The sequence below is a fragment of the Bos indicus x Bos taurus genome, chromosome 2, assembly GCF_003369695.1.
Source record: "Bos indicus x Bos taurus breed Angus x Brahman F1 hybrid chromosome 2, Bos_hybrid_MaternalHap_v2.0, whole genome shotgun sequence".
Taxonomy (NCBI): Eukaryota; Metazoa; Chordata; class Mammalia; order Artiodactyla; family Bovidae; genus Bos; species Bos indicus x Bos taurus.
In genome coordinates this window covers 115272954-115288840 of record NC_040077.1, presented here as the reverse complement: position 1 = coordinate 115288840, position 15887 = coordinate 115272954, and the positions used below count along the sequence as shown (strand labels likewise).

Sequence of the window (15887 nt, the reverse complement as noted above, 5' to 3'; positions counted from 1 at the left end):
GAATGTTTCTATTGTTTTTGTTAGTATTTGTCTGTAGGCTTGAAAGCATTTGTCTTTGGTCTTCTGGAAACTCGACTTTTACCCAAATGGCAGAGCTACACAGAGCAGAGATTCAGGGAATCAAGAACCGAGAGGGAAAGCCCAGTTAGAAGGATGGAGGTTGGTGAAGGGTGTTTTTTGGGGGATGGAGAGAGAGTGACAATCAGGTTCAGGAATGTCTTGGGAGTGTGCATAATTGCTATGTAGCTTTAAAGAACAACACACAGGCTATGAGTTTCAGTCCTTTCTTGATTACACAGGAATTAGTAATTCAATCTGCTATTTGTGGAGGAGATGCAGGAGAGATATCAAGAGTGGCAAAACCAAAAGTGTGAGCTACATAGTTAAGAGATGATAATATGGGAAAGCCCTTAGGGATCAGGGAGTAATTTTAGGCCCAGTAAGGGACGTGGTTCTGCCAACAAATAACCTTCCCATGAATACAGATCCTGGGATTACTCTTCAACAGTTAAGGCCACTGGTTTGATTCAGATAATCTAGTAGACAAATGGAAACTTAGATTTTTAAAACAGAGCAAGTCAGCTATTTCACATGATGTGTGCATACACACACTCAATAAAAAGAGAAGCAGAAGAATTTGCTAGGCCCCTCTCAAGACTGTTACCTTCACACTTTGAACAGCATCTCACCCAGAGGAGGGATTCAATAAATGCTTCTTGAATGAGAGAATGGGTCATAGCTTTTCAACACGGATCTGAACATACCACTTTCACAGCTTCAGGAAAAACCCTAAATCAAACTACACATGAATCATAGAATACTTTAAATATGGTAATTTTTATTGTAATTAACGTGCAAATTATTTTGTCTACAGAGCTTAAAATGCATTCTTTTAAAAATATTTTTAAGCGGTAATCTTTCAATATTGTTAAGCAATTCATTAGCGTATCTGAGAAAAGGGTTTTGTAAACAAAGGAAAAATTTTAGTTCTGGCTCCGTCTTAATTATCACAAATTGAAAGTTAATGGAGCGAATTAATGAGATTTCACGGCACTCATTTTTTACTCCAATTCTGCAATGGAGCTACTTTGTCTAGCTGAATTTTTGCCTGGAGAAAGTGCTTGTGCAAGATTCTTCCACCAGAGGGCGCCCTTACACCAATGCTGCAGTACAAAATCTGCGGGTTTCGTTTGTGTCCGAGTGAGCGGATCACGCTGTTTTCAATTCTCTCGCCTTCAGCAACAATGTAAACAGGGGATACATACGGATCATTCTCAAAAACTTTCTTTTTCTTTACCTTAATATTTTTTGTTTCCAGATCGAGAGAGTTACAGTAATTGCCCGCATTTATACCAGTTATCTGAAGCTCCCCTCCAAGGCTTTTCCACCACTCCAGATTAATATTTATATACAATTACTTTAAAATTGTTTTGGGGGAAGGACTTTCCTGACTGATAACACCAGTGGTTAACACTTCACCTTCCAATGCAGGGAGTGCAGGTTCAGTCCCTGGTCAGGGAGCTAAGACCCCACATACCTCCTGGCCAAAAAACCAAAGTATAAAACAGAAGCAATATTGTAACAAATTCAGTAATTCAAAAAAATTGGATTTGGGGAATGGAATATGGTACTGCTGATCTGTCTGCTACCAATGAAGGAAGAGTGTGAATCGTTAATGAACTCTATGGAGAAAAGAACCAGAATGAAGGTTTTGTTTTTACCTTCTCCCCTTTGGCCCCATCACAGAAGCACTGGCCTTTGTCTTTACAGATACAGCCCTAGGAAGAGAGAAAGAGAAAGGGTTTTGTTTAAAAACGGCTTAATAAATTCCAACTGACAGAACAAAAGCAAACATATTTTTCTGTTCTCTGAGCATCAAACACCATTTAGCAGGAGTCCTGTGATACCGTAGCAATTTATCAATAGAGACTGAGTAGAAAAGTGAGAAGTATATAGAACCGTCAGATAACTGTACATCATTTTTATTGTATTTAGGAATTTCAAGTGATTTATTCATGGAAAAGACCAAGTCAGCTCTCCTTTTTTTCTTTTTTTTCCAGAACAATATATAGTTGAATCATATGAAATTACCATTGTTGTAGGGAGAAAGTGGTCTAATATTTGCAGATTTCTTGGTTCAACAAAATGAACATAGCTGAATTTGTATATACTAACTGGTGATATCGTCTGTAGATAATTCTATAGTTTTTTTTCCCTGAAATAATGTTTAAGACTGAAAAAGGATGATCAGTATCCATCATGTATTTTCAAGAACAAACTAATTCACTGGTGCTGATATAAAAATGCTCTTTCTTATTAAAAAACAAAACCAAAAATTGAGCTGTGACCCTGGGAACTCACACATCTAAATGGTCACTTAGATCCACTTGCAACCCTAGCTTTCTCACCTATGTGCATGCCAACTCTAATGAAGGTGTTTTTATTTATTTATTTTATGAAGGCCAGTTTTTAAATTCCTCTCTGCCAGCGGAGAAAGAGAGAGAGAAATAGTTTTAAATAGTGGATTTAAACATTTTGGACACACATTCTATGGTTATATATTTATCTTTTCTGGGGGGCTGTGTTAATATTAACTGAAAATTAGTTTATTTTCCCCAGAAAAAAAAAAAAATTGATAACAGAGGCAGAGCAAGCCTAGGAGATGTGCTGGCTGGTAGGAAAAATAAAAAGAAATTGCCTCAGATAGTCCCAAAGTGAGGACTCTCTGCAATCAAAATAAAAATACACAGGGAATTCCCTGGTGGTCCAGTGGTTATGGCTCCGAGCTTCCACTGCAGGGGGCACGAGTTCCATCTCTGGTCAGGGGACTAAGATCATACATGCTGCCTGGTATGGCCAAAAAAATAATAATAATAATTTAAAAACAAAATTATAAGTACACAAAAATTTAAATTGAATCTATTTTCTAATCCCAAGGCAGTAGGTTATGTAGTTATTTAAGAAAGGGGAGACCATAGTCATTTTCATACACTCATCATTGATTCTCACCACATTTTCACCCATCACAATTTCTATGAGTGAAGAATAAGTAATTGAAAAGGAAGGTCTATATTTCCCCCAAGGGTTAGCTATTTGGCATTCTTTAAGTAGACTAAATTTTTCCACTTTTCCTCCCAGATGCTGGGGGTCATTAGGTCATATTTAGCTTAATTATTTTAATCTTGTTTCTCTGGATTTTTAAACCTTAGTGTTCATTTCAATCACATATTTAAGTATACTAAAATATATACCAAATCTAGTATACTAAATTAGTATACTAGTATACTAATATCTGGACTTCCCTAGTGGTTCAGTGGTAAAGACTATGCCTGCCAATGCAGGAGATGGGGGTTTAATCCCTGGGTCAGGAAGATCCCCTGGAAAAGGATATGGCAACCCATTCCAGTATTCTTGCCTGGGAAATCCCATGGACAGAGGAGGCTGGCGGGCTACAGTCCTTGGGGTCATAAAGAGTTGGACAAGACTTACTGACTGAACAACAATACTAATATTTATTAAAGCAGTTGTTCTCAAAGTGTGGATTTTCAGAGTAGTATCAGCAGTATCTGGAAACCTATCAGAAATGCAAATTCTTGGCCTCACTCCAGACTCACAGAATCTATAACCCTGGTGCTGGTTGCAGTAATCTATAAAAGGCCCCTGGGGTGACTCTGATACTACCAGTCTAAACCAACATCTACAAGCCCAGTCCGTAGGGTAGAGCTAATTCTTTAAAGATTTCTGAACACTTGGACCCTAGTCTGCATATCTGCTTTTTGTTTGTGATGCCATTTTCCCTCTCAATCCAAGAAAGTAGCCAGGCTTTAGGGAGGCTTTCGTCACTGGGCTGAAAGCAAAAGCTTCCTGAAGGTAAGATTTTTCCTGGCTTTTGTTTCTGGAGTGTAGGGACCTGTTGATGGTTGGCCCCAAGAATGGAGGGACCACCAAGCTGTTCCTCCACAGTGTCTGGAGGAGGCAGTAGGGCCTCAGAAGAGGAAAGTCTGAGTCCTACACCCAAGGGAACCAGATACTGGAGCAGGGAAACTCAACCCCACACAGACCTGGTGCTCTAGTTTACACAGCAGTGGTGGCCACTGTTTCATGTAGATCCTGAGCCTCGCTGACTCTTCTGACTCCCAGACCTCACACCAGACCTGGATTTGGAGCATCTCGGGACCACAGGTAGGAGAAGGCAAACTGGCCATCCTCTAACTCCTAAAAAGGTGCATGCTGTTGTTCGGTTGCTAAGTCATTTCCAACTCTTAGCAGCCTCATGGACTGCAGCACGCCAGGCTTCCCTGTCCATCACCAACTCCCAGAGTTTGCTCAAACTCATGTCCATCGAGTCAGTGATGCCATCCAGCCATCTGACCCTCTGTCGTCCCCTTCTCATGCCCTCAATCTTTCAGAGTCAGCTCTTTGCATCATGTGGCCAAAGTATTGGAGCTTCAGTCCTTCCAGTGAATATTTAGGGTTGATTTCCTTTAGGATTGACTGGTTTAATCTCCTTGCTGTTCATGGGACTCTCAAGAGTCTTTCCCATAAAGGCAAAGCCATAGCTCACACAAAGCCAAAAAAAAAAAAAAAAGAGTCTTTCCCAGCACCACAGTTCAAAAGCATCAGTTCTTCATAGATGAAGAATTGCCATCTTAAGTTTTATTTCTTGGAGTCACAGTCATATATTATTGAGAATCTTTCAGTCTTAGTTTGAACAAATAAATGTTTGCTGAACTCCTCCAAAACAAGGATCAGGTCCCCTTTCCTATATGCTCCAACGGGCCACTTGCAGTTATATGTGCCATGTATATTTTTCTTGATGCCCCCAAGCCTCAGAAGAGAAGGAATTGTCCAGTCTTGTTCACACTGTCAACCCCAGCTGTAATATGTCCTGAACAAATGCTTGTGGCTTGACTGAATGGATCAATGAGTGAATGGAGCACTGGTAATTTGTTTATATCCAGATTGGTCCTGGAATTTCAAGGCATGTGATACATATGGCTATTGCTGGGCTGCCATGATTAAGATGTTTTCTGTATATATATATACAGGCTCCTTCATCCATGGGATTCTCTAGGCAAGAATACTGGAGTGGGTTACCATTTCCTTCTCCAGGGGATCTTCCTGACCCAGGGATTGAACTCAGGTCTCCCGCATTGCAGGCAGACGCTTTAACCTCTGAGCCACCAGGGAAGCTCAGTCATATATATATACACACATATCTATATATTCTATATGTATGAATTCTGAACAACTTTGTTTGAAGTGGGAGAGAATGAAAGTAGAAGCTTTGGCTATTTTAACACATGTTAAAATTAACACAAGGTTAATTAGATGTTAGTTGCTTGGATATACACATTTCAGGGGGAAAAATTTTTAAAACCTCAGAACTGAAAACCAGTATAATGAATACCTATGTATCTTTTCATCTAGGTTTCCCAACTGTTAACATACTCGCCTAGTCATTCCAGCTGTCACTTTTTTTCCATTTCTCTCTCTCTCCACACACACACACACACATACACGCACACGCACACACTTCCCTGCCAGTCCATTGAAAAGTAGACTGTAGACACCATGACACTTCACGCCTAACACTTCTGCATGCATCTCCGCCAAACAAGAGTACATTCTTATTCAGTAACAACATCATTTTTAAACCTAAGAAAAGGACTCTGATGCAATGACTTCAAGTTACTATTAATAGCTCTTAAACAAGATCTTCAGCTTTCCAAGGCTCTTGATGACCGTTAGAAAATGAAAAGCTATTTAATTTTTAACAAATCTTTTCATACCAGAGATTTAGTCTCAATCAATGAGTTCACCTATAATCAATACATGAGGTCTGAACAAGTGACTGCCAGAGATCCAAGTGGCTTTAGAGCCCACACGACTGCACCCAGAGAGCAGGTGTGGGACTCTGGTATCAGCCTTCACTTGTTTCCTTGAATCCCCTGCTGTCTGGGGATGATCCTCCCATCGCCACCCACAGCGACACTGATCACCGTGCACTGTCATCGAAATCACGGTCCCTGACTTTTTACATTATTGTCCTGAGGTTGGGTCTTGAACCTTCATGGGTGACATATTTAGATTTTGTTTTTATTTGGTTTCATGGTTTTCACATGAAGGTAGAAGTCTTATTTTGAAGGAGGAAGGAGAACAGGTTCTATCTTGAAAGCAGGACTCCATCTTGGGCCAGACTGTGGACTTTAAGCTCTATGCCCAGTATCTATGGAACTGACACACCAACTGGAAAACCAGACCCAGGGCTCGTACCTAGACTCTCTGTCACCTAAAAGAACACCCTAATTATCTGTGTGACCGAATAGAATAATACATTCTATGATGCTTATTGGGGTATGACCACAGGCCTATTGATAATTGTCCACTGTTAACTACCTAGGCTTAAGGCGTATGAATCATGGGTTAACTTTGATTGTATCTTTCTTTTTCCTTTGTTCAGACTAGTTTCAGGGAATTTGGGGAGGCAGGTTTGTGCACATACACTTAGGGTATATAAGGTTTTCACAAAAACTGGTCGGGGTCCTTGGCTAAGAGGACCCCTGCTTTGGGCTCACCAGTGGAATAAACTGCACTCCACTATCTGCATTGTACTTCTGAGTGAATTTGTTTTCCAGAACACGTGGCTACAGCAGTTTGATGGTTTGGAGCTAGCTGGTTGGTTAGCTTAATAAGTTAAAGTGAGGAATCAAAAACAGATAGACAAAAGATACATGAGCACTTTAGGCATTTTAACTTAAAACGTGCACACCAATTCTTCAGTCTTGTGAAATAGGGCCCAGGTCCCTTCTTTGGGAATGGGGCTGCTGTTTAGAGGTCTACAGCATCATTTTTGCTAAGTCACACCCATAATGTACCGTTGCAGAAACCAGTACTCAAGAAACCAAGCACCACACTTGGAGAGTGGGAGAACTAAGGTTTATTATGTTAACTCCTCCTCTCAGCAGGCTCAGAGGAGTTAACACTCCAAGCTCTGAGCCCTGAATAAAGGGATTACAGAGTTTTTATAGACAGACTGTAGTGGGCAACATTCACTGTTAATAGGCTGGTTTAAACTAAGGGGTTTTGCGTTCATGAGAACAGCAGTCAAGATGGGGAAGGGGATGTCTGACCTGGACAGGCATGATTAAGCAGGGTTTGCAGGGACTGGGCAATTGCAAAGAGCAGGACAAGGGTGAGTGAGATAAACTCCAGTTCCTAGTATTGCAAGTCTCCACTTTCTGAGACTACGTGACCTACGTGATCTAGACTTTGCAAGGGCCAAGCTCAGTTACAGAGACAGAAGGAGAAGGAGGTCAAATTTTAACTTTTCCTCTTCAGAACCACTGACATTTCTAGTTTGGATTTTCTTGGAGCAGGCCAATTGCTTAAAGATGCTGGTGATGCAATCTGGGTATAGAGTCCTTCTAGATACGAATCCATATTTCTAACTTTTTAAATGTTGTCTCAGCCACCCTTAATTGAACAGCAGTTTCTTTTCAGTTTTAATCTTATCAAATCTTCCAAGCTAGTTTTCACAGAAACATGTCTTTTTCTGTATTTGTATTTAACCAATTTGTTATTTAATATTTAATTAGATGACTTTGTTATAATAATAAGTACAACTGGCAGAAGCAGCTAACTCTTGGCAATCATACACCTCCACCATCGAGCAGGCGAATGTCGGTGTGCTGGGAAAGCCTAGGAGTGTCAAGGGGGAGGCGGGCACTGGCACCCATCGGCCTATTGTACACAAGGTATGGAGAGTTCTGGTTAGAGGCTGACCGCTAGAAGGAGAGTCAGTGAAAGGGAAATTATCGGGCCATCTGCTCATCCACCGTATCACCCACGTGTAGACGTTCAGTGCTGTTGGCAGGACTCCAGAACCAGGTCTGGGGCTGTGTTTCTGGGCCCAGGTGAGCAGAACTGCTCCAGAATTCTTCCAACTTGAATTTTCAGTGAAATTGGCAAGGCATGGTCTGGCTGTATATCCACACAACTGAACTGACTAGGACTTCAGAGGCTGTGAAGTTGCTGACCTGTGGATGCTCCAGCTGATTTAGTTAACTCAAAATTACCGTCTGGGCAGCCATCCGGCTGATGCTCAGCTGCTTCTCTAGTAGCAGGGAGCCCAGCCCAGGGCCATATGAAATAAGGCATGTCACTGTCTTTGGATGGTGGTGACAGTAGCCCCAGACTCAAGAGACCCATTTCTCTTAATTGTACTGCTTTTCTCAAAATAATTTTTCTTTATGTTTTAAATAAATTTTTAACTCTGTGAATGTGTTTTAATAATTCAATAATTCAGACAGATCTGTTGACTAGAATATAACAGTGGCCATATTTTCATTTCTGTTGCATTTGATCCACTTTTTTGGACTCACTGTTGAAATACCATGATTATATTAACATAATATAACTCACTAATTACTACTCAAATGCTAGATCATTTTAAAACCAGTATAGCCAAATGCTGTGAACTATTAAGAAAGCATAATTATGGAAACTTCTTAACATTTTAATGATTTTTCCACTTCCAACAATAAAGTACCTCTTAGTTTCCATGTACCTTAATGAAGTAATAAATCATTCATCAAGAGCAGAAAACCCTCAATAGTGATTTTCTGACTTTTCTTCTAATCACATCAGGAAGTAATCCAGGATTCCATGATATTTTAGCACTGTTGCATATTAAACAGTTAAACTTGTGAGACTCTTAAACAGTTAAATCTTGTAGCCAACGAAGCCTAAAAGTCATAGGCCTTCTGCCAAATATTTGGGATCTATTTCCAGATTTGCCAGCTACTATCTGGAGCTTGATACGGTACCTGATGAACTATAGATGGAGGTTCGTGACATTGTATAGGAGAAAGGGAGCAAGACCATCCCCAGAGAAAAGAAATGCAAAAAAGCAAAATGTCTGTCTGAGGAGGCCTTACAAATAGCTGTGAAGAGAAGAGAAGCCAAAAGCAAAGAAGAAAAGGAAAGATATATCCATTTGAATGCAGAAGTCCAAAGAATAGCAAGAAGAGATAAGAAAGCCTTCCTCAGTGATCACTGCAAAGAAATAGAGGAAAACAATAGAATGGGAAAGACTAGAGATCTCTTCAAGAAAATTAGAGATACCAAGGGAACATGGGCTCAATAAAGGACAGAAATGGTAGGGACCTAACAGAAGCAGAAGATATTAAGAAGAGATGGCAAGAATACACAGAAGAACTGTACAAAAAAGATCTTCATGACACAGATAATCATGATGGTGTGATCACTCACCTAGAGCCAGACATCCTGGAATGTGAAGTCAAGTGGGCCTTTAGGAACCATCACTATGAACAAAGTTAGTGGAGGTGACAGAATTCCAGTTGAGCTATTCCAAATCCTAAAAGATTATGCTGTGAAAGTGCTGCAGTCAATATGCCAGCAGATTTGGAAAACTCAGCAAGTAACCACAGGACTGGAAAAGGTCAGTTTTCATTCCAGTCCCAAAGAAAGGCAATGTCAAAGAATGCTCAAACTACCACACAATTGCACTCATCTCACACGCTAGTAAAGTAATGCTCAAAATTCTCCCATCCAGGCTTCAACAGTACGTGAACCGTGAACTTCCAGATGTTCAAGCTGGTTTTAGAAAAGGCAGAGGAACCAGGGATCAAATTGTCAACATCCGCTGGATCATCAAATAAGCAAAAGAGTTCCAGAAAAACATCTATTTCTGCTTTACTGACTATGCCAAAGCCTTTGGCTGTGTGGATCACAATAAACTGTGGACAATTCTGAAAGAGATGGGAATACCAGTCCACCTGACCTGCCTCTTGGTAAACCTGTATGTAGGTCAGGAAGCAACAGTTAGGACTGGACATGGAACAACAGACTGGTTCCAAATAGGAAAAGGAGTACATCAAGCGTGTATATTGTCACTCTGCTTATTTAACTTATATGCAAAATACATCATGAGAAATGCTGGGCTGAATGAAGCACAAGCTGGAATCAAGATCCCTGGGAGAAATCAATAACCTCAGATATGCAGATGACACCACCCTTACGGCAGAAAGTGAAGAACTAAAGAGCCTCTTGATGAAAGTGAAACAGGAGAGTGAAAAGGTTGGCTTAAAGCTCAACATTCAGAAAACGAAGATCATGGCATCCACTCCCATCACTTCATGGCCAATAGATGGAGAAACAGTGGAAACAGTGGCAGACATAATTTTTTGGCTCCAAAATCACTGCAGATGGTGACTGCAGCCATGAAATTAAAAGATGCTTACTCCTTGGAAGGAAAGTTATGACCAACCTAGATAGCATATTAAAAAGCAGAGACATTACTTTGCCAACAAAGTTCCATCTAGTCAAGGCTATGGTTTTTCCAGTAGTCATGTGTGGATGTGAGAGTTGGACTAAAAAGAAAGCTGAGCACTGAAGAATTGATGCTTTTGAACTGTGGTGTTGGAGAAGATTCTTGAGAGTCCCTTGGACTGCAAGGAGCTCCAACCAGTCCATCCTAAAGGAAATCAGTCCTGAATGTTCATCAGAAGGACTGATGTTGAAGCTGAAGCTCCAATACTTTGGCCACTTGATGAGAAGAATTGATTCATTGGAAAAAAATCCTGATGTTGGGAAAAATTGAAGGCGAGAGAAGAAGGGGATGACTGAGGATGAGATGGTTGGATGGCATCACTGACTCAATGGACAAGAGTTTGAGTAAACTCAGGGAGTTGGTGATGGACAGGGGGGCCTGGCATGCTGCAGTCCGAGGGGTCACAAAGAGTTGGACACAACTGAGCGACCGAACTGAACTGATCTGGAGCTTTGGGAAAATTACTTAATCCTTCCAAGTTACATTACCTGTAAAGGAAGATAGTAAGATCTCTCTTTACACAGAATGCCCTGCCTTCCGTAGCAGACTCAGTCTTTGGGGGCTGCTACCCTCTCCTTTTTTGCTCCACTATCTTGTATCAGGAGACATTCATGTTAATGTCTGATATGTTTTTCCAAACAAACCTTTGCCTTCCCAGGCAGTTCTTCCTGAAGTCGTTTGTCCAGTATCAATTGTCCTGAACAATTGTCAGAGAGACCAAAAAGTATCATTTGTTGTTAATCCTCTTAGAGTATATTGAATATATTAGTTAATTCACCGAATATGATTTGTACATGAGCACAGAAACAACTTGTTTTATTTGTTTAATAAAATAAACTGGTGTTAGAGGCACCAGTGGTACTGGGTGCTTATAAATGAAAGGTGGCATATCAAATATGTTACAAAAGCAGGAAGCTATTTTGGGCACGCTGAACAATCAGCTCTCACACTTTGCTTTCTGTTTCAACTTCCACTGTGACCATGTATCACCTGCTATCTGACTTCTGTTTCAGGCGTTTGTGACTGAACAGTTAAGGGCACTGCCTTGGGGTAGACTTCTTAGGTCTAAATCCCAGCTCTGCCCAGCCACCTGTGTGACTCTGGGTGAGCTCCGGTGCCTCACTTTCCACATCTCTAAAATGGGGTCAAGTGGGTTACCTCTTAGAGGAATGCATAGGACACCTGCAGAGGGCTGTGAAGGAAATCAGAAGTGTCACGCCCAAACCTGCCTCTTTGATATACAAATTATTTTGAGTTGAAGGCAACTAAAAATCACTAAGTGCAGAAAAAAACTCCTCCCTTTGTTCTTAAATTCAGGAAAGAAATTTAATAATTTAATAAAGATAGAATTTATCACCCCAGAGAGGGCACTAGAGGAATCTGTATACAAACTCGTTAATCTAGTCCTATCTTCTAGTTACTCCTTCACCTTTCACTACCTCGAGCCCAAACCCCTTTGTCTAATCAATTCTTCACAAATTTACTGCTTCTTTGTCTAAAAGGTCTAAATGCTTCCTCCTCTGGTCACTTCTTTGGGTCTTGATTCTCTTGCAAAGACTCCCAGGCACATGTAAAAAAAAAAAAAGTTTTTAAAAATACATGTATGCCTCTCTCCTGTTAATCTGTTTTTCTCAATTTAATTTTCAGACCCAGCTAGGGACCCTAAGAGTGTCTAGGAAAACATTTTCCTCACCTTTGCAGGCAGACTCTTTACCCTCTAAGCCACCAGGGAAGCCCTTAGCTGTTACAGAGAGCAATCAAGAATGTAGGTTATTACTCATTTATTAGCTTAATATTGCTACTCAGATGCTTGTGAGTTGAGCACTTATTAGATTGACTAATGGCAACCCACTCCAGTGCTCTTGCCTGGAGAATCCCAGGGACGGTGGGGCCTGGTTGGCTGCCGTCTGTGGGGTCACACAGAGTCGGACACGACTGAAGGGACTTAGCAGGAGCAGCAGCTTGCAAGTAGGAACTGTGTCTCACAAAATTTACATCTCTTCAGCACTGGCAGGCAGTAACAAAATTATTTAATTTCTACTCCTCAAGCTAATGAAGGATCTAGTTATGGGCACACCTTTTAAACATTCTTCATTGAATAGACCAGGAAACAATTTCCAAAGGAAGCTTGGGTGTTTCCTCCTTCTACGCTGGAAGCATCATCCATCGCACGCCCAGGCCCAGTTTCCCTGAATCCCTGTGAAACAGAAGTGCCCAGCCCTCCCTCGGGGCGCCCCTCCCCCACACCCAGCCCAGCCTGGTTTAGCAGAAGGGGAAGTTGGCAGCGTTCAAAGCTGGTTAACACTCTACTGAGCAGCTCTGTTGATTTTGCATTATGATTATTGACCCTCTGCCCAGCCAATAGCCTGAGGCCAAAGTTTCTGTGTGTGAAAAGAAGAGCTGACAGAGTGCGGGCCAGCCGTGCCAGACAGACTGCATGAGCTGCTGCTCTTTGCAGGGTCCCTCCATCTGCGTTGGGCTTCCGTGGTGGCTCAGACGGTAAAGCGTCTGCCTACAGTGCGGAAGATCCGGGTTCAATCCCTGGATTGGGAAGATCCCCTGGAGAAGGAAATGGCAACCCACTCCCATATTCTTGCCTGGAAAATCCCATGGATGGAGGAGCCTGGTAGGCTGCAGTCCATGTGGTCGCAAAGAGTCAGACACGACTGAGAGACTTCACTTTCACTTTTCACTTTCATGCATTGGAGAAGGAAATGGCAACCCACTCCAGTATTCTTGCCTGGAGAATCCCAGGGACAGGGGAGCCTGGTGGGCTTCAGTCTCTGGGGTCGCACAGAGTCGGACACGACTGAAGTGACTTAGCAGCAGCAGCAGCAGCAGTCTGATGGCTGCTAGGTGGCAGGTATTCTTTCCTTCCTGAGTTCCCTCAGGGCTGGGACATCCTTGTTTACTGGTATGGCTGTATTATTTACTGAAAATATTCCATTCTCACATACCTATAATCATTAACCAGCAGGTTTTTCTTCTTGCCCTAAAAGGTTCTGAGTTCAGTAAAACTATGAGGTCTTTGGCATTCATGTAAGCTGAACAGACTCTGCAGAATTCCATGTAACAGATACTGTGGAGAAAATGAACTTCAATCAGGACTCTAATGATACCGGTAGGTAACATTTTGGGAGCACTGCTCAGGGTGCATTGCCTCGCACATGGTCCAACGGACATCTGATAACAGCTCTAGGAGATAGGTGCTATCATTAGTCCCTTCTTCTAGATAAGGATGGGAGATGATGAAGGGGCTAGAAGTGGTCAGGAGTGGAGCTGGGGAATCCAACCCAGGTGGTTTGACTCAAGCCATAGTCTCAACCCTATGCCCTGTTTTAGTGTTGATTGGCTCTGTGGGCCACTAGGGCTTCCTGACAGCTCAGTGGTGAAAATAAATCTGCCTGAACTGCAGGTGATGCAGGAGACGTGGGTTCCATCCCTGGACTGGGAAGATCTCCTGGAGGAGGAAATGGCAACCCACTCTAGTATACTTGCCTGGGCAATCCCATGGACAGAGGACTGTGGTGGGCTACAGTCCATGGGGTTGCAAAAGAGGTTGGCATGACTTAGCGACTGAGCAGCACCAACAGGGGGCCACTGAGACTTCAGTGGAGAGAGAATACACATCTCCTGTCCTCATCCCGTCACTGTGCTATGAGGCTGTAATCAGATCCCAGCCATAAGCATAATATAACTATTCATGAAATCAGCAGGGTGGCCCAGGGAAGCCCACAGGTCAGATTTAGTCTGCCTTCTGTGTCTGTGCAGCCTGAGAGCTAAGAATGGTTTTTCTATTTTCAAATACTTGAAAGAAAATTACAAGAAAAACAATAGTTTGTTATCATGAAAATTATGTGAACTTCAGATCTCAGTGTCTGTAAATAATTGTGTTTCATGACTAAAATATCTGTGGGATTTGTTTTCTGTCTTGTTATATGGGTGGGCTTCCCGGATAGCATAGTTGGTAAAAAATCCACCTGCAATGCAGGAGACCTCAGTTCAATTTCTGGGTCAGGAAGATCCGCTGGAGAAGGGATAGGCTACCCACTCCAGTTTTCTTGGGCTTCCCTTGTGACTCAGCTGGTAAAGAACCCACCTGCAATGTGGGAGATCTGGATTTGATCCTTGGATTGGGAGGATCCCCTGGAGAAGGGGAAGGCTACCCACTCCAGTATTCTGACCTGGAGAATTCCATGGACTGCATAGTTCATGGGGTTGCCAAGAGTCAGACACAACTGAGTGACTTTCACTTTCACTTTCATCTAGGTATCTACCCTTGATTTTTGCCTCTTGACCATTTAAGGAAAAAAACCTGTTAATTGCTGGTGTGAAAGACCTTGATTATATTTTTGTGTTAGTACAAAAGTTACATTAAAAGTAGACATGATCCTCTACATAGAAAAGCCTAAAGACTCCACCAGAAAATTACTAGAACTAACCAATGAATATAGTAAAGTTGCAGGATATAAAATCAACACACAGAAATCCCTTGCATTCCTATACACTAATAATGAGAAAATAGAAGAGAAATTAAGGAAACAATTCCATTCACCATTGCAACGAAAAGAATAAAATACTTAGGAATATATCTACCTAGAGAAACTAAAGACCTATATATAGAAAACTAGAAAACACCGGTGAAAGAAATCAAAGAGGACACTAATAGATGGAGAAATATACCATGTTCATGGATTGGAAGAATCAATATAGTGAAAATGAGTATACTACCCAAAGCAATTTATAGATTAATGCAATCCCTATCAAGCTACCAACGGTATTCTTCACAGAACTGGAACAAATAATTTCACAATTTGTATGGAAATACAAAAAACCTCGAATAGCCAAAGCAATCTTGAGAAAGAAGAATGGAACTGGAGGAATCAACCTGCCTGACTTCAGGCTCTACTACAAAGCCACAGTCATCAAGACAGTATGGTACTGGCACAAAGACAGAAATATAGATCAATGGAACAAAATAGAAAGCCCAGAGATAAATCCATGCACATATGGACACCTTATCTTTGACAAAGGAGGCAAGAATATACAATGGATTAAAGACAATCTCTTTAACAAGTGGTGCTGGGAAAACTGGTCAACCACTTGTAAAAGAATGAAACTAGAACACTTTCTAACACCATACACAAAAATAAACTCAAAATGGATTAAAGATCTAAATGTAAGACCAGAAACTATAAAACTCCTAGAGGAGAACATAGGCAAAACACTCTCTGACATACATCACAGCAGGATCCTCTATGACCCACCTCCCCGAATATTGGAAATAAAAGCAAAAATAAACAAATGGGACCTAATTAAACTTAAAAGCTTCTGCACAACAAAGGAAATTATAAGCAAGGTGAAAAGACAGCCTTCAGAGTGGGAGAAAATAATAGCAAATGAAGCAACTGACAAACAACTAATCTCAAAAGCAACTCTTACAGCTCAATTCCAGAAAAATAAATGACCCAATCAAAACATGTGCCAAAGAACTAAATAGACATTTCTCCCAAGAAGACATACAGATGGCTAA

The 15887-nt window shown here is 41.4% G+C and overlaps 1 protein-coding gene across 2 annotated transcripts in view; it reads right to left on the bottom strand.

Moving 5' to 3' along the window:
• COL4A3 (collagen type IV alpha 3 chain) overlaps positions 1–15887 on the bottom strand; it is a 163105-nt gene that overhangs the window by 77281 nt on the left and 69937 nt on the right. For both annotated transcript variants that reach the window (XM_027514994.1, XM_027515003.1), the window contains exon 2: positions 1722–1778. In XM_027514994.1, coding sequence (XP_027370795.1) covers positions 1722–1778 — 57 coding nt within the window. The remainder of the gene's footprint in view (positions 1–1721; positions 1779–15887) is intronic.